This window comes from Haemorhous mexicanus, chromosome 1, assembly GCF_027477595.1.
Source record: "Haemorhous mexicanus isolate bHaeMex1 chromosome 1, bHaeMex1.pri, whole genome shotgun sequence".
In the NCBI taxonomy this organism is placed as follows: domain Eukaryota; kingdom Metazoa; phylum Chordata; class Aves; order Passeriformes; family Fringillidae; genus Haemorhous; species Haemorhous mexicanus.
Window position 1 is genome coordinate 155,851,653 of NC_082341.1, and position 21,479 is coordinate 155,873,131.

Here is a 21,479-nt window from a genome sequence, read left to right on the forward strand (position 1 = left end):
AATCTGCGAAACAGCAAAGTGTTCCATGGGATTTATATTGGAAAGGGCAGAGAATAAACCACTGGAGCAACTCCCTCGTGCTGCTGTGGCTTTCATCACATGGGGCACAAGGAGGGGACATCCCCCTGAAAGATTTCCCTCCTGTTTTTCCCTCAGAAAGAACAAACTGAATGTATGACTTTCCAGAGAACAATCACGGGTTGGTGTAATAGAAGGATGTCTTCTCAATAACCCCTTCTGGACTTGCTTTTTTCCAGCACAGTAGTAAGGAGAGTGGTAAAGGAGCAGCTCCCTGACTTGTCCCATTGTGTAACAAATTCAGGATTCAGATGGTATAAGACAATCTCACTCTTGATCTCCCTTCAGTATCCTTCCTCACTATTTACATAAGAAATGAAATTTTTCCCCCTCATTTGCTAATTGAGATGATTCAGAAACTGTGATATAAATTCCACTACAAATATTCCCAGTGGTAGCATACAGAGATGTGGTGGGGTTTTTGCAGTCTGGACATGTTTTTCAGACACAAAATGCCCTGACCTAACGAGTTGGAGACAGCTGCCAACAAGACGTGTCTTCAGCTGGGGTCAGTGAGAGGCTAAATCCAAAAAAGCAAAATCAGAGGTGGATGTGATGTGGAGTATCAGCAAAGCCCCTTTTGCTGTACTTTATTGATTGTCTCATGTAGGTTTTTAGTTTTTGCTGTTGTCACTGCCATCTAATTTAGGGATTGCTGTTAAATTAAAAGGCATGATTGAGCGACTGGCATCTGAGACACATTGCAGCTGTCAGCTGCGAAGATAAACTCCAGATCAGGATGCACATCTTCCTGAAGATCAAGGGTGTTTGGATGAGGTGTCTAAGTGGAGTCCTCTCAGTTAATTTGCAGTAGGAAAGACCCATTCTTTTGGAATCTGTGCTTAAGATTCAGAATGAGTAATGCCAAATATGAGCTTGCTGGTTGATGCAAACCACCTCGGAATTTTCTCCATTTAACTGGAGAATTAAAATGCATTGGGTCAGCCCTGCATGAAAAGTAATTTGTTTTAGTCCATGGTCATGATAAGAACTGACTGAGGAGATCAAAAAACTCTTTAGAAACTGGATTAAAGGCGTCCCTGAGTGACAGGCACTCAGACCAGCCATGAGCCTCAGATGCAACAGCCACCTTCGGTAAAACACATTCTAGGAGCTTGGAGTGCTCTCCAAAAATAAAAAACACAAGTTAAACCTGGCTGTGTGATCAAGGTGACAGCTGCTGATTGTGGTGGGAACCTCTGGAGCTGGAGGCATGAGCCACAGCTCCTCCAGTTTAGGGGGATAAAGGGCAAAGTGGGAGAACTCCTTGGTTCTATGAGGCCATAGCTGAGAAAAACTTCACAAAGTGGGAACGGGGTGGGTGTGTGACCTTGGGAGGATTCTGTGCCTTTGAAGATCAAAATCCTGTATAGAGCAGTTGCAGCAGCCTCATTATTTGTGGATTAGGGACAGATGGCATTCAACCCGCATCGATCAACAGGAGCAGCAGTTTGCTGAGAGCTCGTGGAACAGGACTCCAGGGGTAGCAGGGGCTGCCTGCAAAGGGTCCCATTAACTTCAGAGCTAGCCTGCACTACATTTCATGTGGATTCCTTGCTTCCCAGCATCAAAAAACCCATCCAACCTCATGCTTGAAATGGAAGAAGGGGAAGAGCAAGGGATTGTGTGGTGGGCACGTGGGGATGAATGTTTTATAGAAGTTGGGGTGTCTGTGTCAGCTCAGCCAGCAGAGACTGAGTGATGGACTGAGGGATGGGGCAGCTCTGCAGCCTCTGCAGGGACCACACCACACTTGCGTCCCTTCTGCAGCTCCTGCATTGGGCTGAAAGCATCTGTGTGACACCACAGCCATTGCAGATCATTCTTTTCATGGAACCATGGAATCATTAAGGTTGGAAAAGATCACCAAGCCCAACCACCATGTTCGCCACCACCATGTCCTCAAGTGCCACATCCACACCTTGTTTGAACACTCACAGGGATTCTGACCCCACCTCTTCCCTGGGCAGCCTGTTACAGTGCTTAACAACCCTTTCTGTGAAGATTTTTTTTCAAATAAATAATCTAAAACTCCCCCTGGCACATCTTGAGGCTGTTTCATCCTGTCTCTTGTTACTTGGCTGACACCCACCTCACTACAAGCTCCTGTCAGGGAGTTGTAGGGAGACATGAGGTCTCCCTTCAGCCTTTTTCTCCAGGCTGAGCCCCCCCCCAGCTCCCTCATCCACTCATTTCCAGAAGCCAGATGCAGCAGTGGGCACAAGAACCCTGTGTTTTCCTTATGGCACAGCATTTCCCCCCCCTGAAATGCAGCATAGGAATAACTTCATATAATAGACCCTTAACCACTTGTTTACAGCTCCACTAAAAAAGACAAATCACTTGAAGCAGTGAAGGACTAGACCCAGGAAAAGAAGGAGGATTTCAAAAGGTTTATCTGACAGCCAATAAACAAGATAAATAACATGCAGCATTTAATTTGTCAGGACCATGGTACAACCTGATGATAAAAAAGGACTGCTCCATAAAGTGGGGAATACCTTTGTCTTGGCTGTAAATGCCTGGGTTGATTTACTAAGTGCCCTGGTAGTTCTCTAGCTCCTCTTTAGCACTCACAAATGGGATGGAAACTGAGGAGTAAGGAGAGGAAGGAAGTTATCTGAGCTCAGTCTCATAAACTGATCTCATTCCAGTTAAGGATTGAGATCATGACAGTTTTTATCTTATTTTGCCTGGTTCTCCCACTGTTGAGGATAAGCAGAGTAAGAGTTACCCCTTCTGCTCTACTCTGCTCTGCTCAGGTGAGATCCCACCTGCAGAGCTGACTCCAGCCCTGGGACCCAGCACAGGAAGGACATGGAGATGTTGGAGAAGTCCAGAGGAGGCACCAAGGGGTTCAGAGGGATGGAGCAGCTCTGCTGTGATGGAAGGCTGAGAGATTTGGGATTGTTCAACCCAGAGAAAAGAAGCTTTAGGGTTACCTAATTGTGGCTTTCCAGTACCTGAAGGAAGCCTACAAGACACATGGAGAGAATATTTAAAAAGGCCTGGAGTGACAGGAAAAAGGGGAATGGCTTCAAACGGAAAGAAAGGAGGTTTGGCTTGGATATCAGGAAAAAATTCTTCCTTATGAGGGTGGTGAGGTCCTGGCAAAGGTTTTTCAGAGAAGCTGCAGCTACCCCATCCCTGGAAGTGCCCAAGGCCAGGCTGGATGGGGTTTGGAGCAACTTGGGCTGGTGTAAGGTGTGTCTACCAATGGCAGGGGGTGGAATGAGGTGACCTCTGAGGTCTCTTCCAACTCAAACCATTCCATGATTCTGTGATACTGTGATTTAAGAACTCAAATCATGGCACCTTCATTATTCCTCCCCCTTTCCTGTGGTGTGACCAGACAGCATTAATTTCTCTGTGTATTTTAGGGGATCAGTGCCATAATGGGTCATGTCCCAAAATGCAGAACTGTTTGAGTAATCCATCATCAAACTGGGAACACGATGACAGCCAGTGAGTCTGGGCCCATATTTTGCTTACAAACACAATATAAAATAACTTCTAAAGACACTGGAGCAATTATGCATTTTGTCTCAACAAAAAACATCCCAAATAAATCACAATCCAAGCCAAGGCTTGTGTGAAGCTGTTTTCTCCCGTCCCCAGCCTCACTTCTAATCTGCAAGGGAATAAGATGAAAGAAAGACATCCTGAAAAGGGCAAACCAGGAGCTGATTAACTCCTAAGGGTGTCTGGTTACAGATATCCTATTGATCAGCTTAAGCCTGGCATCAGGATACTCCCATTACACCATGGTTTCCCTTACAAAAGAAACACAATCTGTCTTCCATAAGGAAATGGAAGACAAGCCTGTGTTCCCATGCTCTTTAGAGAAGTGACCAGCACAGAAAGTGACTTTTGAGGGAAAGACAGTCTTCTTCAAGGTCAAGTATTCATTTTGTGCCAGTAACAGCTCCCTCCTCCACCTTGCTGCCAGGATCTCTGGGCACTTTGCTGGCAAGTTCACTGCCCTCCAATTCCTTCCTGCTCCATTTTTCCGTGTTATTCTCATAATTAAGTATCTGAGCAGCTTCCATGGCCATCAGCAGAGGGAATGTTGCTGAGCCTGTGTTTATTTTCACTTTGCCTTGGAGGGAAATGTTGAACCACAACCAGGCTGGAGGTAGCAGAGTCTGAACTGGTGGGTTTTTGCTGTGTAAGTGGATGAGTATTTGCCCATCCCTGTGCAAGAGGGTGCTAATAATGTCCCTAAATTCTGATCTAGCACCTAGTTAGGCTCATTTTTCCAGACAGGGCTGGTGTCCTGTGTAGGGACCAGCAGAGCCCAGAGCTCAGAGTACAGCCACAGTCTCATAAATAGCAATTCAGGGAGGCTGAGTCAGCTGAAGTGCATCATCTGCATCTCTGAATTCTCTGGATGTTGGTAAGGGGAAAAAAAAAGGGGGGGGTGGGTTATTTCATTTTTATTTTAAAAACTAGAATTTTCCCAGTGTCTCCTGTCTTCAAAAAACTCTGCATCTTTAGCTCGTTATCCTTATCTGAGCCTGAGCACAGCACAGAGCTGAATTCCTTGGACCTGAAACATCTCCAAGGGTAGCTGTGGGTAATGAGAGAATTCACAGCAGGAAAAGCAGCCATGTGAAAGTGGCCACCTCTGGGCTGAAGGGCCACCTCTGCTCCTCCACATGAGGTGGGCAAACGATGGAGCTGAACAGTGGAGCCAGGGCTTATTTCAGCAGATTTTAGATTGCTTCATACGGCTGATGGGGAGTGAACTGACCACTGAGGGATGTGACAGCTTATCCATCACCTGGAAGGACTGGAGAACCCCCTGCTGACTTTTACAACCCAAAACTCAGCATTGCTGTGCTCTCTGCAGGTGTTTGGACTGTGGGAGGCCAGCCAGATTTGGATGGCCCTCACAGTCCATCTTGCCATCAGCATTTATGGACGTTCCACCTGGGCCAGTTGCTCTTGGCAGGAAGCTGGAAAGACACAGGGTAGAGAAGGCTGCAGAGGCTCAGAATTTCCCTTAAGTAGCAGGATCATCCCTGCAGCCAGGTGGTTTGGTGGATCCATCCTTTTTCAGAGCTGTAGACTGTTGTGGGGAAAGCAGAGCTTTGCTGACACCAGCACTGAGCATGGCCTGGGAGAGGAACCAAAAATGTACCCTCATCTTATGGAGCTCACAGGTTGCTCCCTGTGGGTTCTACAAAGGGTGCTGGAGGAGAATTTCATTAACATTCCCATGTTATAATATAATAACATTCCCATGTTATTCCCCCACCAAAGCTGTCCCTGAGAGCGGTGCCTCTCTGTGGCTGGTGGAGTCTGCAGGGTGGAAAAAGGAAAAGTCTTTTTTTATGAATATGAGTGGTAGAACCTTATCCCCTCTCACCTTCCTTGTCTTCACATTGTGTATTTGTGTGCTGGCAGAAGGAGGGGGCACAACCTCACGGATGGTGGATTTGTACCTTGAAGTGGTTTTTGCTCGTGTCTTCTGAGGTTGGAAGGCAACAGGACACAAAAATGGACAGAGGGTCTTGTCAGAGGGGAGCTCTTTGCCACACTAAGCACAGGACTAGTTGGAATCAGAATATCCTGAGGTGGAAGGGACCCCCAAGGATCACTGAAGTGCAAGTCCTGGCTCTGCACAGGACAGCCCCAAGAACCCCACCATGTGCCAGAAGGCATTGTCCAAACACTTCTTAAACTCTAGAAATAGGAATAACTTAAGAGAAGTCAATGTAAAGTCAGGCAATGTTTCTCCCTTCCCCTGCTTGGCTTTCTGGGTGTCCTGGTTCAGGGCAAATTTTGGAGAGAACCCCCCAAAGGGGCTCCTCTAAGACAGCAAGTTCAATTGGCTCCTCCCCACAGCCGGTCCGGGAGAAAAATACCTTTTAGGAGAAAAATGGAAAAAACCTGTTTATTAAATAATAAAACCTCAACAATATTAAACACTGAAAACCCTTGCTGCTCCAAATGAGATGACAAACTCAGAAAATCCCCTCTCCGGCACTGGAAATGTCACGGCCCAGGCCCACCTTGGTGGCCACAGGTGCGAGCTGCCGCTGCTCTTCTAGGTGTTCAGTCCAGAGCAGGTTTAAACAGGTCCAAAGAAGGGGAAAAAAACAGGTCCAAAGGGAAAAAAAACCACAATCTAGGGAACTTCTTTGCCTCAGCTAGCTAAAACTAACTAAAAGAAAGGAGAGCTCTGTCCTGCTGTCTGTCCATCTGCAGACAACACAGTCCAGGAGTGGGAATGTGGAGGAGTGAGCACAGTGTCTGAAAAAAAACTGCGTGCTTCTTCTCTCCCCCTTTCACTCTTGGAACAAGCCTTAAACAATCTAAACTTATTATTCAGCATAAACAGACCAAGATGACTGGGGATGAAAGCATCATATAGTCAACCCAGGATACTGGGCTACCCTGCAATGTCCAGTCCCACCACTTTTAGAGACACCCCAGTTTTGAGTCTTGGCAGCTGGTACACGGCAGGGTCTGCGCTGCCTCTGGGCTCTGGGCTCTCACAGAGGCTGACGGGGCTTTTCTGGATCTTGCCCAGGTGGTTGGAACTCCTGGTCGGCTTGGGGCGACTGCACCAAGGACTGCGGGGGCGGCCTGCAGACCCGCATGCGCTCCTGCAAGCCCCTTCCCAACGAGGGCCTGGCCTGCGAGGGAGTGCTGGAGGAAGGACGGCTGTGCAATAGGAAGGCTTGCAATAGTAAGTGGAGGCATGTTCCCTTGCACGCGCGGCTCCCGGGAGGAGGAGGAGGATGGCCTCATCCCCATCGAGGATGGAGGGTGCTGCAGAAGCTCGGGGAAGCTGCCCCAGGGCTGTGTTGGAGCAGGGATCCCAGGGGAATGTGTGGATTCGGCTGTGCATGGCCCTGCCTGTCCCTGCCTGTCTCGCATGCACACGCACACGTGCTGGCACAGTCTTCCTGCACCTTCCAGGCTTTCAGCCCAAAGAATTTATAGGAATCCGTAAGCAGGCTTGCATCAGGTTTTTTTATCCTGGTGCCACGTCCTTACAGGCGTTTTTTTTTTTTTCAGTTCTCCCAAATAATGAAAGCTGAGAGAGATGTTAATCTTGCTTCTTCTTGGTTTAGTTCAAGAGCAGTGACCATGCCCCTTTCTTTTACAAATGGAAGCCCCTGGTGATAAGATTCAGAGAAAGATCTGGCTGCTAGACAGGGATTGAGTGATGCAAAGGCTTTGGTGTGTGGTCCACTCTCCCCTTGTAATGAATCCTCCTTCCAGGTCCTTTTCTCCAGGGAGCAGGACACAGAGTGCCCACACCATCAGATACTGATGGGTTGAGCTGCTGAACCTCCAGCACTTTCATCTCCAGTTCTTCTATTGCTTTAGGCAGTGTTGAGAGGGGGATGAAGATACAAAGTCAAATGCAGCCACAACTCAGCCCAATAAATGCAAGCAAATGGCTGGTTATAATTATTCCCTTCCTTTTATTTCAAATTAAGAGTAGAGAATGTTTGAATAACTCCTCTGACTAGTCAAATAACTAAGGAAAGTTCAACTGTCTTCAAAGGATGGGAAGTATCTCCTGATAAGGGGGAAGTTCAAATAAAGGGACACAAATATATTCCACTAATAAGGGCTAAAACGATTTCATGCATTTTTTAACATTTCCATAAATTTAAAATATGTTGCAATTAGACTTTTTTTTTTCCTAATGAAACCTGGTATATTGAATTCCATCTCCTTGACTCACATTTGCTAAATTCCCTCTGAGGTTTGCCCACACTAGGGATATTTAATCTGTGTCCTCCATGCTTGGTGGTGACTTTGTAGTCATGACTCAGCTGTGGCTTGTGGAGGGGAGAGTAGGAATGCAAGGACCTGGAAGCTGGTCCTGAAACAAAGTCAAAAGTCCAGCTGTGGGATTGGGGTGTGCCTGAGTGGAGTTGGAGGAAGGGCCACACCTGTCTTGGCGTGTGAAGGAAGAGATGGCACTGGGAGTGGAGAGGGGCATCTGCAGGGCTGGTCACTCTTTGACCATGGGAACACATGGGACAAAAGGCAAAAAACCTCCCTAATGTGTCCCTCCTATGCTGGATAAACTAGGAGGGACCCAGTTCCCCAGATTCTCTTTGCAGGACATCCTTCTTCATTCCTAACTATCTTCCAAGCTGTCCATGGGACCTGTTTTGTTCTTCTGCAGGCCTCTTGAAGTGGTGAGAGGGGGAAGATCCTGTTTTCCAGGGCCAACCTCATCAGCACTGAGCAGGGGCGTGAAACATCTTCCCTTGATCTTCCCCATAAGCAAAACTTTGGTTCTTCTTCATGTTAGATCTCTCAAAGTTGTGGTGGCAGGGAGTGGGATGGGTTGGAGAACCATGGAGACTGGATTGGATTTCCATGGCATGGAGTGCAGCAGTGAAGAATTAATCAGTTTTTACTCATTATTTGCTTCATGTTTTCTGGAACACAACAATCAGCAAAGCCAATCCTAACTGAAGAAAAAAAAGCCCTGAAGGGGCTGTGATTCAATAAATTATTTCACTTGTCTTCCTGTCCTTTTTCCATTGCATTCCCAGTCAATTTTTCCTCCAAACTGCAATGGGCTTAGTTCAGCTCAGATTATTTGTGAAGAAGGAATTTTAAGCTCAGTAGAAAGTCCTAGTGTGGAAGGAGAGTACAACAGAGTCAGGCAGCACAAACTGATTTATTCCATAGAAATAAATTAATTCTGATTAATTGTCCCAAGACCCTCTTTGCACACAAACTGCCGAGCTCCATTTTGATGTTTTCATGCTGGAAAGGGTTTGAGGGGATATGTGAGCAATAAATCTTTCCAGAAGAGTTCTCCATGCACATCTTGAGGTCTGTGTGCTACTTCAAGATAAACCTGCGTCTCTTCATATCAAAACTGTTCACTTGGCTCTGAAGTTGCCTCTCAGTGACTCTGTCCCCTGTTGCCTTTGCCTAAGGAGATGCACTTTTGACCCAAGAAGGGTTTTTAATTTTCTTGCACGTATCTTTTCCTTCTCTTTACTTTGATCTGCACCAAAACCTAAGAGGATTTAAAAGTAGAATAGAAATCCTGTTTTAAATGTGTCACTGTTATTTTCATATTGACTTTTGCTCAGAGATTTTTTAGGGATGAGTAAAATGTTCGTTCTTTCCCTGGAACTGTTATTATTCTAAGTGTTCATTATAAGCTGCAGCAAAATAGATTCTAATAATTTCTTTTTTTAATTAAAAGAAAAAAAGGAAGAAAAATGAAAAAAAAAAAAAAAAGAACTGGCCAGGAGAACAACTTTATCTTCAATTGTTCAGCATTTAAGCAGCTTGTAATAATACCTGACCAGCTCTCCAGGTATTGTGGAATAGCTGAGGTCTTAATTTTCTAGTAGGGAAAAAAAGCAGGAAAACATATTTTCCCTGAACAAAGGGCCATCTGTAATCCTGATAAAACAGCAGAAAAAAACAGGGATGAGTGCCCTGATATTTTGCTCTTTGCTGTGGAGGTAAATTGAAACTTGTCCACTGAGAAATTGCTGGCCAAGCAAGTTGGGTTAGAATAACACAGATATCCCCTCCACCTTCAAAACAAGGATAAACCCATCTTTTTTCATCTCCTTTCCCACTTCTGCCAAAGTGGCTCAGAAGCTGATGAGTGATTAGCAGGAGTGTTATAGCTGTTTAAATGGATCTCCAGCCTCTGGGGCAGCTTCTCATAGCGATGACAGTCAGCTCCCTGGAGCTGCTGAGAGGAATTTTTGTGGAAGATCTTTGAGGGTTTAGTTGGTTGTTTTATTTTTCCAGGCCATGGCAAATGTTCCAGAGCTGTCTTGTCACATAGCTCCTCCCCCAGGTGGACCTTTCCCAGGTCCTGCCATTTTCCTCTTCCAGAGCTGCCCCCAGGTGGGCTTTCAGCAGGTCTCAGCACGCTGGAGTGGGAATGATAGGAGAAACCTCTCAGTTTTTCCAAGAGCTGTGACTTGTGCCAGCCTGGTCACCAAAATATGGGTGCAGACACCTGGGCCCGAGAGCTGAGTCTGAGCACGTTGCCTGGAGACCACAGAGGTTAAAATCAGTGCACAAGCGTGGCTGAATGACTCCACAGGTACCATTTTTATGTGGTCTTTGTGTTTTCCCACTCGTTTGGGCCACCATCTCTGCTGTTTCATGTGATAGTCTCTTGCTTGATGATCTTCTGGCTAAATTTCCCCACGGATACACACCCGAGCCAAACAGAAAGTGAGCCAGGTAAGTTTTCCATGAGCAAAACCAAAAGCTGTGAAATGCTGAGGAAAAACTGTATTGAAGACTCATCCCAAACTGGGAAGGAAACTTTGTCTGGTAACAGCAGCTTGGCTTAGGCAGAACCTTTATTTGTGGCAGCTCAAGGAAAACACAAAGTTTATTTGTGGCTGAAGGAAAACACAAAGCTTTTGTTGTAATTCTGATTTTTGCCTTGGTAAAGGACTTGGTGATATCCCTCTCTTCAGCACAGACAGAGATTTCCTCCCTCTGTTGGATTTGGGCAGGAGCTGCTGTTTTATAGAGAGAGGGAAAAAAATGCCGACTCAAGTGTGGTGGGAGCTTGCAGAGGAACTTCCCAGGTCCACCCACTGTGGATGGAAAGGGATGTGCTCCAGTGGCTCTTTCTGGCTGCAGGGTTCTGGATTTGCTCACAACCTGGCAGGCAGAGGGTCCTCTCAAGGATGGGCAACATCCAAACCAGAGGGGGAATGTCACAGCCCTGACCCCCAGGACTGGAATTCAGCAGTACTGGAAAGATGTAAGAACAACCAGAGATGTGGGCAGCCTGCATTTATTCCTGGGGAAGGAGAACCAGCAGAGGAGCCAGCTGAAATCCTGCCATCCCATCTGGCAGAACCTGCACAGAACCATCCCCGACATTTATGGATTTGCAGATTGGGAAGCCACAGCTCCCCACGGCTGTGAAAGGGGTGACCACATCCTGATGTCAGGTGCAGGAGGGTGACCCTGGCATGGTCCTGTCATTCCAGGCTGGATTTTCAGCTTCCAGCAGGTTCAGGATGTAGCCCTTCAGCTGTTAGGGGTGTGAAGGAATGCATGTTCCACATGACATTCCCAAGGCTCAGCCTCAGTCTCAGTCTCTGCCGCCCCTGATTCTCATTAATTTAATTTTTTTTTGCTGCAACCATGGAGCTGAAATATCCTGGGCATGTGTGGGAGCTCCTTATTCCCTGCAGGCCAGGCTAGAACTCACTGCAAGCTGGAGGAGCTTTTGTAGGTACCTGCTGCTGCTGCTGCTGCAGAGACTTTGCCCTGCCCCCTTTTTTACTGGTGGTTCAGGCATTCACATCTGAGAGTCACAGATCTCCTCCAGTGATGTTTTCACAAATTTCACATATTCAAATTTAAATGCTTTGGGTGTAATTGCAATATATCCAGTGGCCTCCAAAATGTGCCTCTTCTCCATCCACTGACATTTTGGGGTTTAGGGGTCGTCAGTAATTTTGTACTTTTCAGTTTTACTCTTTAGCAGCTGATAGATGCCCCAAAACCTCCATAGCCACCACATTTCTTTTCAGTTTTACTGCACAGAGATTCATTTGAATGTTTTGGGTATTTTTAAATAATCTCTTTGCACTTTTTGCTCTGGTTCATCCCTTCATTCCCACCATCCCAACTTGCCTGAATAATTTACATAATCCTGCTATTTGCTTTGCCTCTCCTGTTTGGGGGATGAGTACAGAGTGTGTAGCTGTGGTGACACATGTTTGGATGTTAAAACCTTGGCCCACAGCACTTCAAAGTCTCTGCCTTTATTTTATTTTTCCCTGGGTTGTGTTGCAAGGTGCTGTCTGACACATGGCATGTTCTCATTAGAAGTGTTGGTCACCTGCTTCCTATTCCCACTCCTGCCAGCACTGATCATCCTCCACATCCACACTTGAGCTGTGTTTTTTTTCAAAAATCTCATGTACTTGCCTCTGCTTGCAGTTGAAACATCCTTGTTTGGTTCCAAGAGCATTATCCCTCTATTCCTCCTGTTGGCATTTGAAAGGTGCTTGGGTTTTTTGTGCCATTTTCACTGCATTTACCCAGCTGGGATGTAAATTTGGTCTAGGTCTTCTGTTAATCCTGGAATCACTCCTCTCCACTGACCCTGCTGTGGGAAAAAGGCTGCTAAAATCCAAGCAGGTCCCCACTGCCTTTAGTTTTTGACCTCCAGCCCATAAAGTTCATAAGTTTGCCCACAGCAAAGCAGGACTTGCACCAACTTCCCTGTGATCTGAAAGGATCTGGTGTCTCCCTGCTCTGTTTGGAACCAGGATTGGTTTGTGCATCTCTCCAGGGAAACTGTCCAGGTTAAATCTCAGCTGTGCTTTGTGCTAAATGGAGACAAACTGGCTTCTCTGCTTTTCCAAAGGGGAGGAAGGCTTCCTGCAGCAGTGGAGCATCCCTGGCAGGGGGGAAGCTTGGGGGAAGCTGGAAGGGTCGCTCATTTAGCCTCTAGGCCTGATTTGCTTTAATTAGCATGAAAAATAACAGTGCAGTCTTGACACACCTGTCAAGGAGCAAAGGAAATCATTCAGTCCTTCAAGACTGGGATAAGTCATTAGGAGATGTCAGTTTCACAGGGCCCAAATAATTGGTGAGATGAGGTTCAGGGTGTTAGACTTGCAATTAAAACTTTTGTTTTGCTCTTTTATCTTTCCTTCCCTCTGTGCTGCCTCCTATGTCTCTGTCCATCTGTGAACGCTGACTGCTTCTGGGATATTCAATCCCAGGTTTTCCCTGTCACCTTCCTTGCTCTGGGCAGGTGACAAAGCCATCCAAGCTCCACATCTACTCCTTGATGCCCAGCCCCACTTTCTCCTCCCAGCCTAAAAAAGTCTGTGGGAAGCCCATGGGATGTGATGCAGATGGAGATTTTGTGTGTTCTTGTGGTTTGTGAGATTTTGTGGAGAGGATTTAAATGGAGCAGATGAAAGTGTGTGGGTACAGCCAGGAATGGGTGGTGGGGATGTGAGAAGTCCCAAATACAGGAATAAGTTGTCTCCAAACAAACTCAAAAAAATTAGTATTGGAAAACTACTTAGAGTTTGTCTTTTTTGAACTGAATCTCCCACAGGAAAGTCCCATGATTTTTAGCTATTAAAAGCAAAGGGTTTGAGATCTCTCTATTCCAGGAAAGAGCCAGACAAAAAAGAGGTGTTTGCAGATACCGGGATGTTTGTGGTCCTGATTTCAGGCTGTGGGTATCTTTCCCTAGATGATGGCAGGTGGGTGACTGCCCCATCCCATCCCCTCCAGCCAGCAGCCAGCTGGTGCTGGGAACATTTGGAGGAGCCCATGTGACAATTCCTAGACTCCTCAAGTTCTGCTTTCAGGCAACTGTGATGGTAAATAATACAATTTCACAAACTCTCCCATGATCCAAACTGCTGAATATAAAGCCTGGCTCCTGGCAGGGACTCTCTGAATCATTCCTCTGCCTCCTCTGCTTTCCCTTTTTGGATGGCAATAAAGACTCCTGCCACCACACTGAAGCTTCATTAACCTTTATTAATTTTCTCAGGGTTCCGGGACCAAATTTGTCACCATTTCAACCCTTGGCAGTTCATACTTCTTGAAAAGATGTCTGACTGTTTTGCCTCCTTGGGGGAAAAGATCTTCTGTCTGGTACTTGCTGTTTGGAAACAAATTGGCTGCCAGATCACAGATTACTCGGGCTCAGCTCTGCTCTCTGCTATTCTGTGTGACTCCTGTGGAGTCAGCTGAGCTCTCCTAATTTACAGCAGGCACTCCTGGTAGATGGGATTTGGTTGTTATTGCTGGGTTGTTTCTCTCTTTGCTAGGAAAGGAATGCATCAGGGTTACACCACGTCCAGTAGTACAGACAACAGAAATTTTAGTTTTCCCTCCAGCCAACTCAGGGCTGATCCACACGGGATGAAAATGAAAAGCTGGCAGAGTGTGGGCTCAGAAGGAACAGTTAGATGCCTTTGATTTATTGCGGATGCATTGTTTACCTTCTGAACTCCACACCGTGGGCTCCACTGGGAGATTTTCAGTAGGACACAAGGGTCAGGAGCTTGTCTCTCACTGAGAAGGAAAAGTTCCCAGTTATAGCTCGGCTGGTACTCTGCTGAGACCAGACTTTCATCTCTCCTTGTTGCTGGTGGCAGGGTAAAATCTGTGAAGGAGTCTTCCTTTTGAGATGTCCCTTTCCTTTCCACCTGCCCTCACCTGCCTGCTCCACCCAGCGTTTTCTGGCTCCTCTACAGGGTATTTCTAGGCAGGTGCTGGTTGCAAGACAGAATTTCCCACCAAAACCACCCTGCCAGTTGCCACCATATATCTCAAAACACCACTAGGGATGGTGCGATTCAGTGCCAGCACGTCTGAAGAGGATGAATCCTCCACAAGTGCAGCAAGGAGTGCAGACACCCAAAACCCACTGAAATTAATTAAAGACACAGGGGATCATACTCTGCATGGTCCCAAATCTCAGTCAAAATAAAGGGGTTGAACCACCAATAAGCCCAAGTCTTTCAGGCTGGTTGGTGCTGAAACCTGAGGGAAAACTGATGGCCAGGGGTGCTGGGGTTGGAAAGCAGGTGATCATGTCAGGGGAACATCGCAGGTCGCTGTTGTTAACGCGTGTAACCTTTGTAGTGAAAGATCTTGCAGAGTGAACCGAGGTGTATTTACATGACCCATTACCTTGCCATAGCCAATGGACGCTATAATTCCAGAAGCCAATCGCTGAGGTCCACAGATAACAGAAAGCGAGAGGACCCTGACGAACTGCAGCACTACGGGTACCCTGCACCTCAAATAGGTAAGCTCTGACCTCCCACAGCGGCCTCTGGAGCTGGGACACTGCTCTGGTCACTGCACTGCCCAGCTGGGCTGGGCTCTCTGCACTGTTTCAATGACCCCCTCCCCAACCATCTCCTTCCCCCCAGGTCAGTGTGGGGGACGCTCCCCCCGTGTTGTCACGCGCTGAACCAATGGTCATCGCCCCCTGTGTTCCCATTCCATCACCCCACGGGGTTTTGTGTCGTCACCATTGGCCAGAGAAGGCAAAAAGGGACAGACACAAAGCCCTGACAAGACCATCCATCCCCACAGAATGTTTTCCCATCACCCTGCCTACTTCTGAGTCACTGCTTTGTCTGAATTACCCAACCACACGTGGTTCATGAAGCCAAAGCTGACCTTGGTGCAATGCAGCCCCTTTGCTGATGTCCATGTCATGCCTTCCCATTGGCTGTGAGAGAGGGTGAGCAGGGCTTGGTGGGGACAGAGCAAGATTGGTTTCCTCTGTCCCTGGGTCTTTAGTGCTGAGCAAGGAGTTGTCTCCAGTAAGTTCTGCAGCAGGACTTTCCACCCTTGTGCCACAGAAGGGGAATAATGTGGAGTAATATCAGACAGCATGATCTGGGAAGATGGGGATGAATTCGACCTAGATCTCTGCCAGATCTGATCAGCCCCATCCCTGGAAGTGTTCAAGGCCAGGTTGGATGGGGGTTTGGGCAAGCTGATCTAGTGGAAGATGTCCCTGCCCATGGCAGGGGTGTTGGAAGTAGATGATTTTTAAGGTTCCTTCCAACCCAAAACATCCTGTGAATCTGTGATTCAGTCTGGAAAGGTTTTGTGCTCTTCCTTCATGCCTTTGTGTCATGGCAGGATCTCAACACATCAGGGGTCTCAGGCAAAGCACAGTGTGCTGAACCTGGCCAGAGGTTAAAATCACTGCCCAGTGACCATGCCAGCATTTTGTGCTCTAGAAAGATTTCAAAGAGGTGATTTGATTCAAAGTGAGAGAGGGTCATATTCTGGTGTGGGTTACCTGTGCTCCACCTAGCCCAGGAGGACTTTGCCACTGTGCAGCATCAGGAGTCTGTGTGGTGTGGAGTACCTGGGGGTGACTTGTTGGGGTTGTGGTTTTCGACACAAAGCAGGGGACAGCCTCAATTTCCTCTCTACCCTGCACAGACTCTGCTCCCTCCATTGAGAGCAGCTCCATTACCTGCAGGATGGATCCCTGGAGTCTGGTAAAACCTGCAGGAGTGGGAGGACCTTTGCACTGCTACAACGTGGAAAAGCTGAGCTTAATCTCTCTGTCCAAATGCAGAGGAAAGGAAGGCACTTCAAGGCAGGCTCCTGCTGTTCCTACTCTGCCTGGTCCCAGGTGCTTCTCCAGAGCTCCTGTTCCAGCCTGTAACTCAGCCATCAGGTTTTTAGTTTGGCGTTTCTTCCGGCCATGCAGCTGGGTGCTGGAGCTGGGCTCAGTGACGTCTCTGTCACCTCCCTGCCATTGTGGCCACCGCTGTAGCATGGCTGGCTTGGGCTGTGGCATCCCTGAGGGCAGCATGGGCTGGGAGATGTGCATTGTCCTGCTGCAAGCTTCCCACGTCCCTGTCGCTGTCCGAGGCTGGAAGGAAATCAGGATGGTGGAGATGTGGATGCAGAGGGTACAGTCCAGAAAGGGATTAGAGGGAATTTTTAGCTGAGGATGCAGAAGCAAAGCCCACAACTTCCCTTTGGGCACAGATTGTGGGGAATGAGACATTTCACAACTGCTCAAGACTGGAAAAAGATGAAATACAGAAATCAGCTGATGCCATCCATAAGGACTGTGGATGAGGGGACAGCCTTGGCCAGCTGAAGAGCAGCGTTTTCTCCTGCCAGCCCTTCACATCCCTGGTGTCCAGGTCCTGTTGGCCTCCAGGCTGTGGCAGGGCTGTGCTCTCAGCCAGGGTGCTGCTGGCTGCCCACGTGCCTGCCCCAGCAACAGCACAGGAGCCAGATCCAGCTCAGCAGGTCCCTGGCATGGGCTCTCCTGGCTGAGGAGGACTCTGCCAGAAGCAGGTTGTGAGCAGAGAGGCACATGGGGAGATGTCAGACTGACGGACACCCAGACTGAAAGGGTTCCTGGCAGAGGGATGGCAGGGATGTCCTGCTCCATTAGTGCTGAGGGAAGAGTCATGGAGCAGCTGCAGGCACTGATGGGGACCCTGCAGCCAGGAGCTGGAATGATCCTGGACTGCAGGTGCCAAATCCCTGTGGGTTAACACCCAGTGTGTCTCATTCTGCAACACCTGCTGGACCTTCTCCATCTGCTGCACCTGGATCTGTGGGAGCAGCAAGGGCCATCTTCCCACTTCAAGTGGGGTAGAGAGCCCTGAAAAATCCTTTGGGACATTTCTGTTAATCCCCAAGCTACTCTGGGGCATCACAGGACTAATCAGAAGTCAGCCCTGCTGAGATTGCTGCCTGCAGGCACTGGTGGTGATGCTGGGCAGGGCTTGGCCCCTTCTCCTCTGGGGATGAAGACAAGTTTGGCTGGAGCCACTCTGCTATAAATACAGGCTGAAAAACTTTGTGGTGCTCAGCCTGGAGAAGCAAAGGCTCTGGGGAGAACTTAAAGCCTCTTCCAGTGCCTAAAGATTTTCCAAGAGAACTGGAGAGGGACTTGGGACAAGGGCATGGAGTGACAGGACAAGGGGCAATGGATTTAAGCTGAAGGAGGGAAGATATAAATTTGATATTAGGACAAAAATCTTCATTATGAGGATGGTGAGAAATGGCAGAGGTTGTCCAGAGAAGCTGTGGATGCCCAGTCCCTGGAAGTGTTCAAGGCTAGGTTGGATGGGGCTTGGAGAAGCCTGGGATAGTGGGTGGTGTCCTTGCCCATGGCAGGGGGTTGAAACAAGTTATCTTTAGGGTTCCTGTCAGCTCAAACCATTCCAGGATTCTATAATCTCTGGCAGGTTGAATTACAAAACAGCACTGAGCTGAACTAGGCAGCTTTCAAACCCAATGAGCATGGTAGACATCTTGCCATTATATCAAAAACCAGAGTCAGATCCATTTCTGGCATGAATAATTGCAATATACTTCACTCAGTAATTTGCATTTGGTGCCATTTGACCCAGAGGAATGCAGAAATTCTTCTCACTCGTAGTTTCGATGATGGACACTATTGTGTTTCTCTCAAGTAGAGAGTGAATTTGTCTCTTGCCTGAGAGTGTCTCAGAACTGGGTCTTGCTTGGTTTGAAAATTAGTTAAATTTGTGCAAGGCTGGAGACTAGGCTGGATGTAATGTCCCAGTGGACTGAGATGAATTGCTTGGTTCGGAATGACACCAAGCCCGAGGGAGTCACCAGCACTTAGAAAATAAACTGTATGATGGGTTTAAAAGCCAGGGATTTGTGCAATGTGAGGGACCATAATTGAGGAGATTTACCTCTAAGCACAGCTATTTCTGCTGTGAAAGGGCAAAAGCCAGAAATAATGAAGAAGAGGCAGGAGAGGTGGGATTTGGTTCAGAGATGCCATTCATTCATCCAGCAACACAGGAACTCTTCTGAATGTGGAGATTGCAAAACCCAGCCAGGTCTGAGGGAGACGTTGGTGACATGATGGGCTCTTCATACCACGAGCTGCTGATGGAGGAGGCTCCTGTGTCTCTGGAGGCTTCCCCTGTTCCACCTTTGGCCTCCCAGAAAGATTTTGGGATTCAGACTTGGAGTGTTTAACTACCAAATCCCCCAGCTGCCTGCCCCTGAGGGACGGGGTGCTGCTGGGTGTGGGACTGGGGAGGTTCCTCAAGGTGCATGGGGAAATGCAAAGGCACCAGCTGTTCATGGAGCATCCAAGCAGGCAAGGGAGCAGGAATGCTTGGGATGTTTGCGCCTGAGAGGGATCTGCTGGAGTCTGGGATACTGTGGATGGCAAATGATGAAGTGATGAAACCATAAATGTAATTTGCTGGAGTGAGCTTGGAGCATGGCAGGACTCAGGCTCTGGAAAGGCAGGAAAATTACCATGGAAATGCAGATCTCTCTCTACCAGGAGATCTGATACTTGTGAAACAGGACATGGAACTGATGTTTTCCTGGAGCCCCAAAGCCTTGAAACACGCAATGTCTCCTACACATCCCAGGGAAAGACTAGTGGTCCATAACTTTCATCTAACTGGGACCAACTGGGCAGAAAAATGAAATAAAACACAAAATGAAACTATTTTGAGCAACTTTGGCTTAATGAACAACAGCAGCTGCATCTCATGATAATCATTGCAATGGCACAGATGAGGCAGGGAAAGATTGATCCTCACCTCCACCACTTTCTGTGTCCAGACAATAAATGAAGGCGTGAAATCCTGTCAATTTTACACAAAAGACAGGTCTTCCTGTACACTTTTCCCCCTCAACACATATTAATTCAACAGGCTTCAATCAGTGGGTGTATTTTTAATTCCCAGCTGCCGGAATGACAGGAGACATTCAAAGCAGATGTGCTGAAAAGCATGACACAAACCAAACAACACAGATAACTACCAAAAAAATCCTAAAGAGCAGATTGATGAGAGATACAAACGCTTGAAATTTCATTGCATGTGGAAAACAGTAGTTAATAAATACAAATATAAATAAAAATAAATTTAAAAATAAATATACTACCCTGAGGAAAAAACAGACATTAACAGTTTTAGGCAATATTGGGAAATTTGGTGGTCACCAACTTTTACAGTCCCCACCACAGTTCATGCTCTGACATTTTCATACAGCTAGTTTATAACCCTCACTGAGATCTCCAGCTGCAGTCTCTTTCCTTCTCCATGTTGCAGCCTGACAGTTTAATACAGCATCCTCTGCCCAGCTTTTATAGGGAATGGGGTGGTGGTGTGGGATAGTGCATCCAAGCTCCCTGGATGACCCCTGAAGTCATATTTACCAGTGCTGTGATCCTTCATAACACCCACAGTTTGCCAAATGCATCCTTCTGGGATGAGGCACAGGGCAGTCTGAGGTTCTGAAGAATTTGTCACGAGAAGGGGTTGCCCCTCTCTTGTGCAGGTGTTTATTTTTTGCCATATGCCTGTGTTCTATACATACCAAATGCTACATTCCAGGTTGATTATGTGTAATTATTAGCAATCCATGAAAAATCCAAAAACCCAAACAATGCATGGCTTGGTTAAATAGAACAGAGCCAGCTTCTGTTTTCATGTGGGGAAGAAAAGCATTTTTCTTCAAGGGGTAGAATATTGACTATGAAAACTAATGGCAAACCATCCTTTCCCTGCTCATTTCACGCTTAGGGTGACTTATTTGGAGGTTGTGGCTGCTGAAACAGCCCCAGCAGGTATATTAGTGACAAAGGGAATACATCTCAGTGCTTTTCACTCCCATCAATGGGATATTTTTAGTTGCTTTTCCAATGCTGCCCCATCAGATAAGCATTTGATAGGGACTGTGTGATGCCCTGGAAGAGTCATCCTTGTTCCGTGTCACATGCTCACAGCAGATCTCCACAGGTAGGGGAGATGCCAAGAAAACTTTTTTCATCAGCTGACCCTTCTTAGGCACCATCACCTTCTACCTTGTCAGCTCCTCCTCTGCCAATCTGCACTGGCAGGGGCTGTGAGAAGGCAGGGAAAAGGGTGGAACCCTTAAAAGTGAACAATTTAAGGATGCATTTACTCTGTCTAATCCCTGTTGGTACAATCTCTAAATGGAGGCTCCCTTTCCCGGCTCACAAAGTTCTGGAGTGGCTACGCCACCTTCAGTGCTGGACTTTGTCCTTCCCAATGACCCGATGCTTCCAGAGCATCCTTTTTCTTTATTTCTTTTTTTTCCATAATGTGTGTGTCCTACAGCCCTACACAGTACCCAAAAAAACCCCTTTAGCCATTCTCAATCTCACATTTTTTCCCCAACGCCCTCACACCCTCCCACCCATCTTTCACCCCACCTGCAGGACACATTGCAGCTTCACAGATCTCACAGCTGGCCAAGCGTCACTTGGAAACATCTTCCCTGGAGATGCAAGGATGCCACATCCTCACCTTGTGTTCCAACCCCCTCAGGTGACCCTGCAGCAGAGGAGTGGTCCCCGTGGAGCGTGTGCTCGACCACCTGTGGGGAGGGCTGGCAGACCAGGACCAGGTTCTGCGTTTCGTCTTCCTACAGCACCCAGTGCAGTGGCCCTCTCCGGGAGCAGAGACAGTGCAACAACTCTGCCGTGTGCCCAGGTACTGGTGGCCAGCCGGGGAGGGAGATTGGCTACCTGTGGTGTCTCCATTGTGATATTTCAGGGAGGCCCTGGCACAGGTTGCCCAGAGAAGCTGCGGCTTCTCCATCCCTGGAAGTGTCCAAAGCCAGGTTGGATGGGACTTGGAGCAACCTGGGATAGTGGGAATAAAAATAAAAGAATTTTTATTTTATTTGCTTGTCTTGTGTTGTGCTGATGTAGAATGTGTTTGGAGATTGTTTACTGAAAGTGATTACTTTATTGGACTCTAGTGTGAGTTGTTTTGACTCATTGGCCAATTAGAGCCAAGCTGTGTTGACACTCTGGAAAGAGTCACAAGTTTTCGTTATTATTTTTTAGTATTTAGTAAGGTTTTTTGGTACTTTTTAGTATAGTATAGTATTCTTTA

The 21,479-nt window shown here is 47.4% G+C and overlaps 1 protein-coding gene across 1 annotated transcript in view; it reads left to right on the top strand.

Moving 5' to 3' along the window:
- The window catches only part of ADGRB1 (adhesion G protein-coupled receptor B1), a 203,952-nt gene that overhangs the window by 35,916 nt on the left and 146,557 nt on the right, over positions 1–21,479 (top strand). The window contains 3 exon segments of the mRNA XM_059867849.1: positions 6,585–6,775; positions 14,756–14,863; positions 20,907–21,071. Coding sequence (XP_059723832.1) covers positions 6,585–6,775; positions 14,756–14,863; positions 20,907–21,071 — 464 coding nt within the window.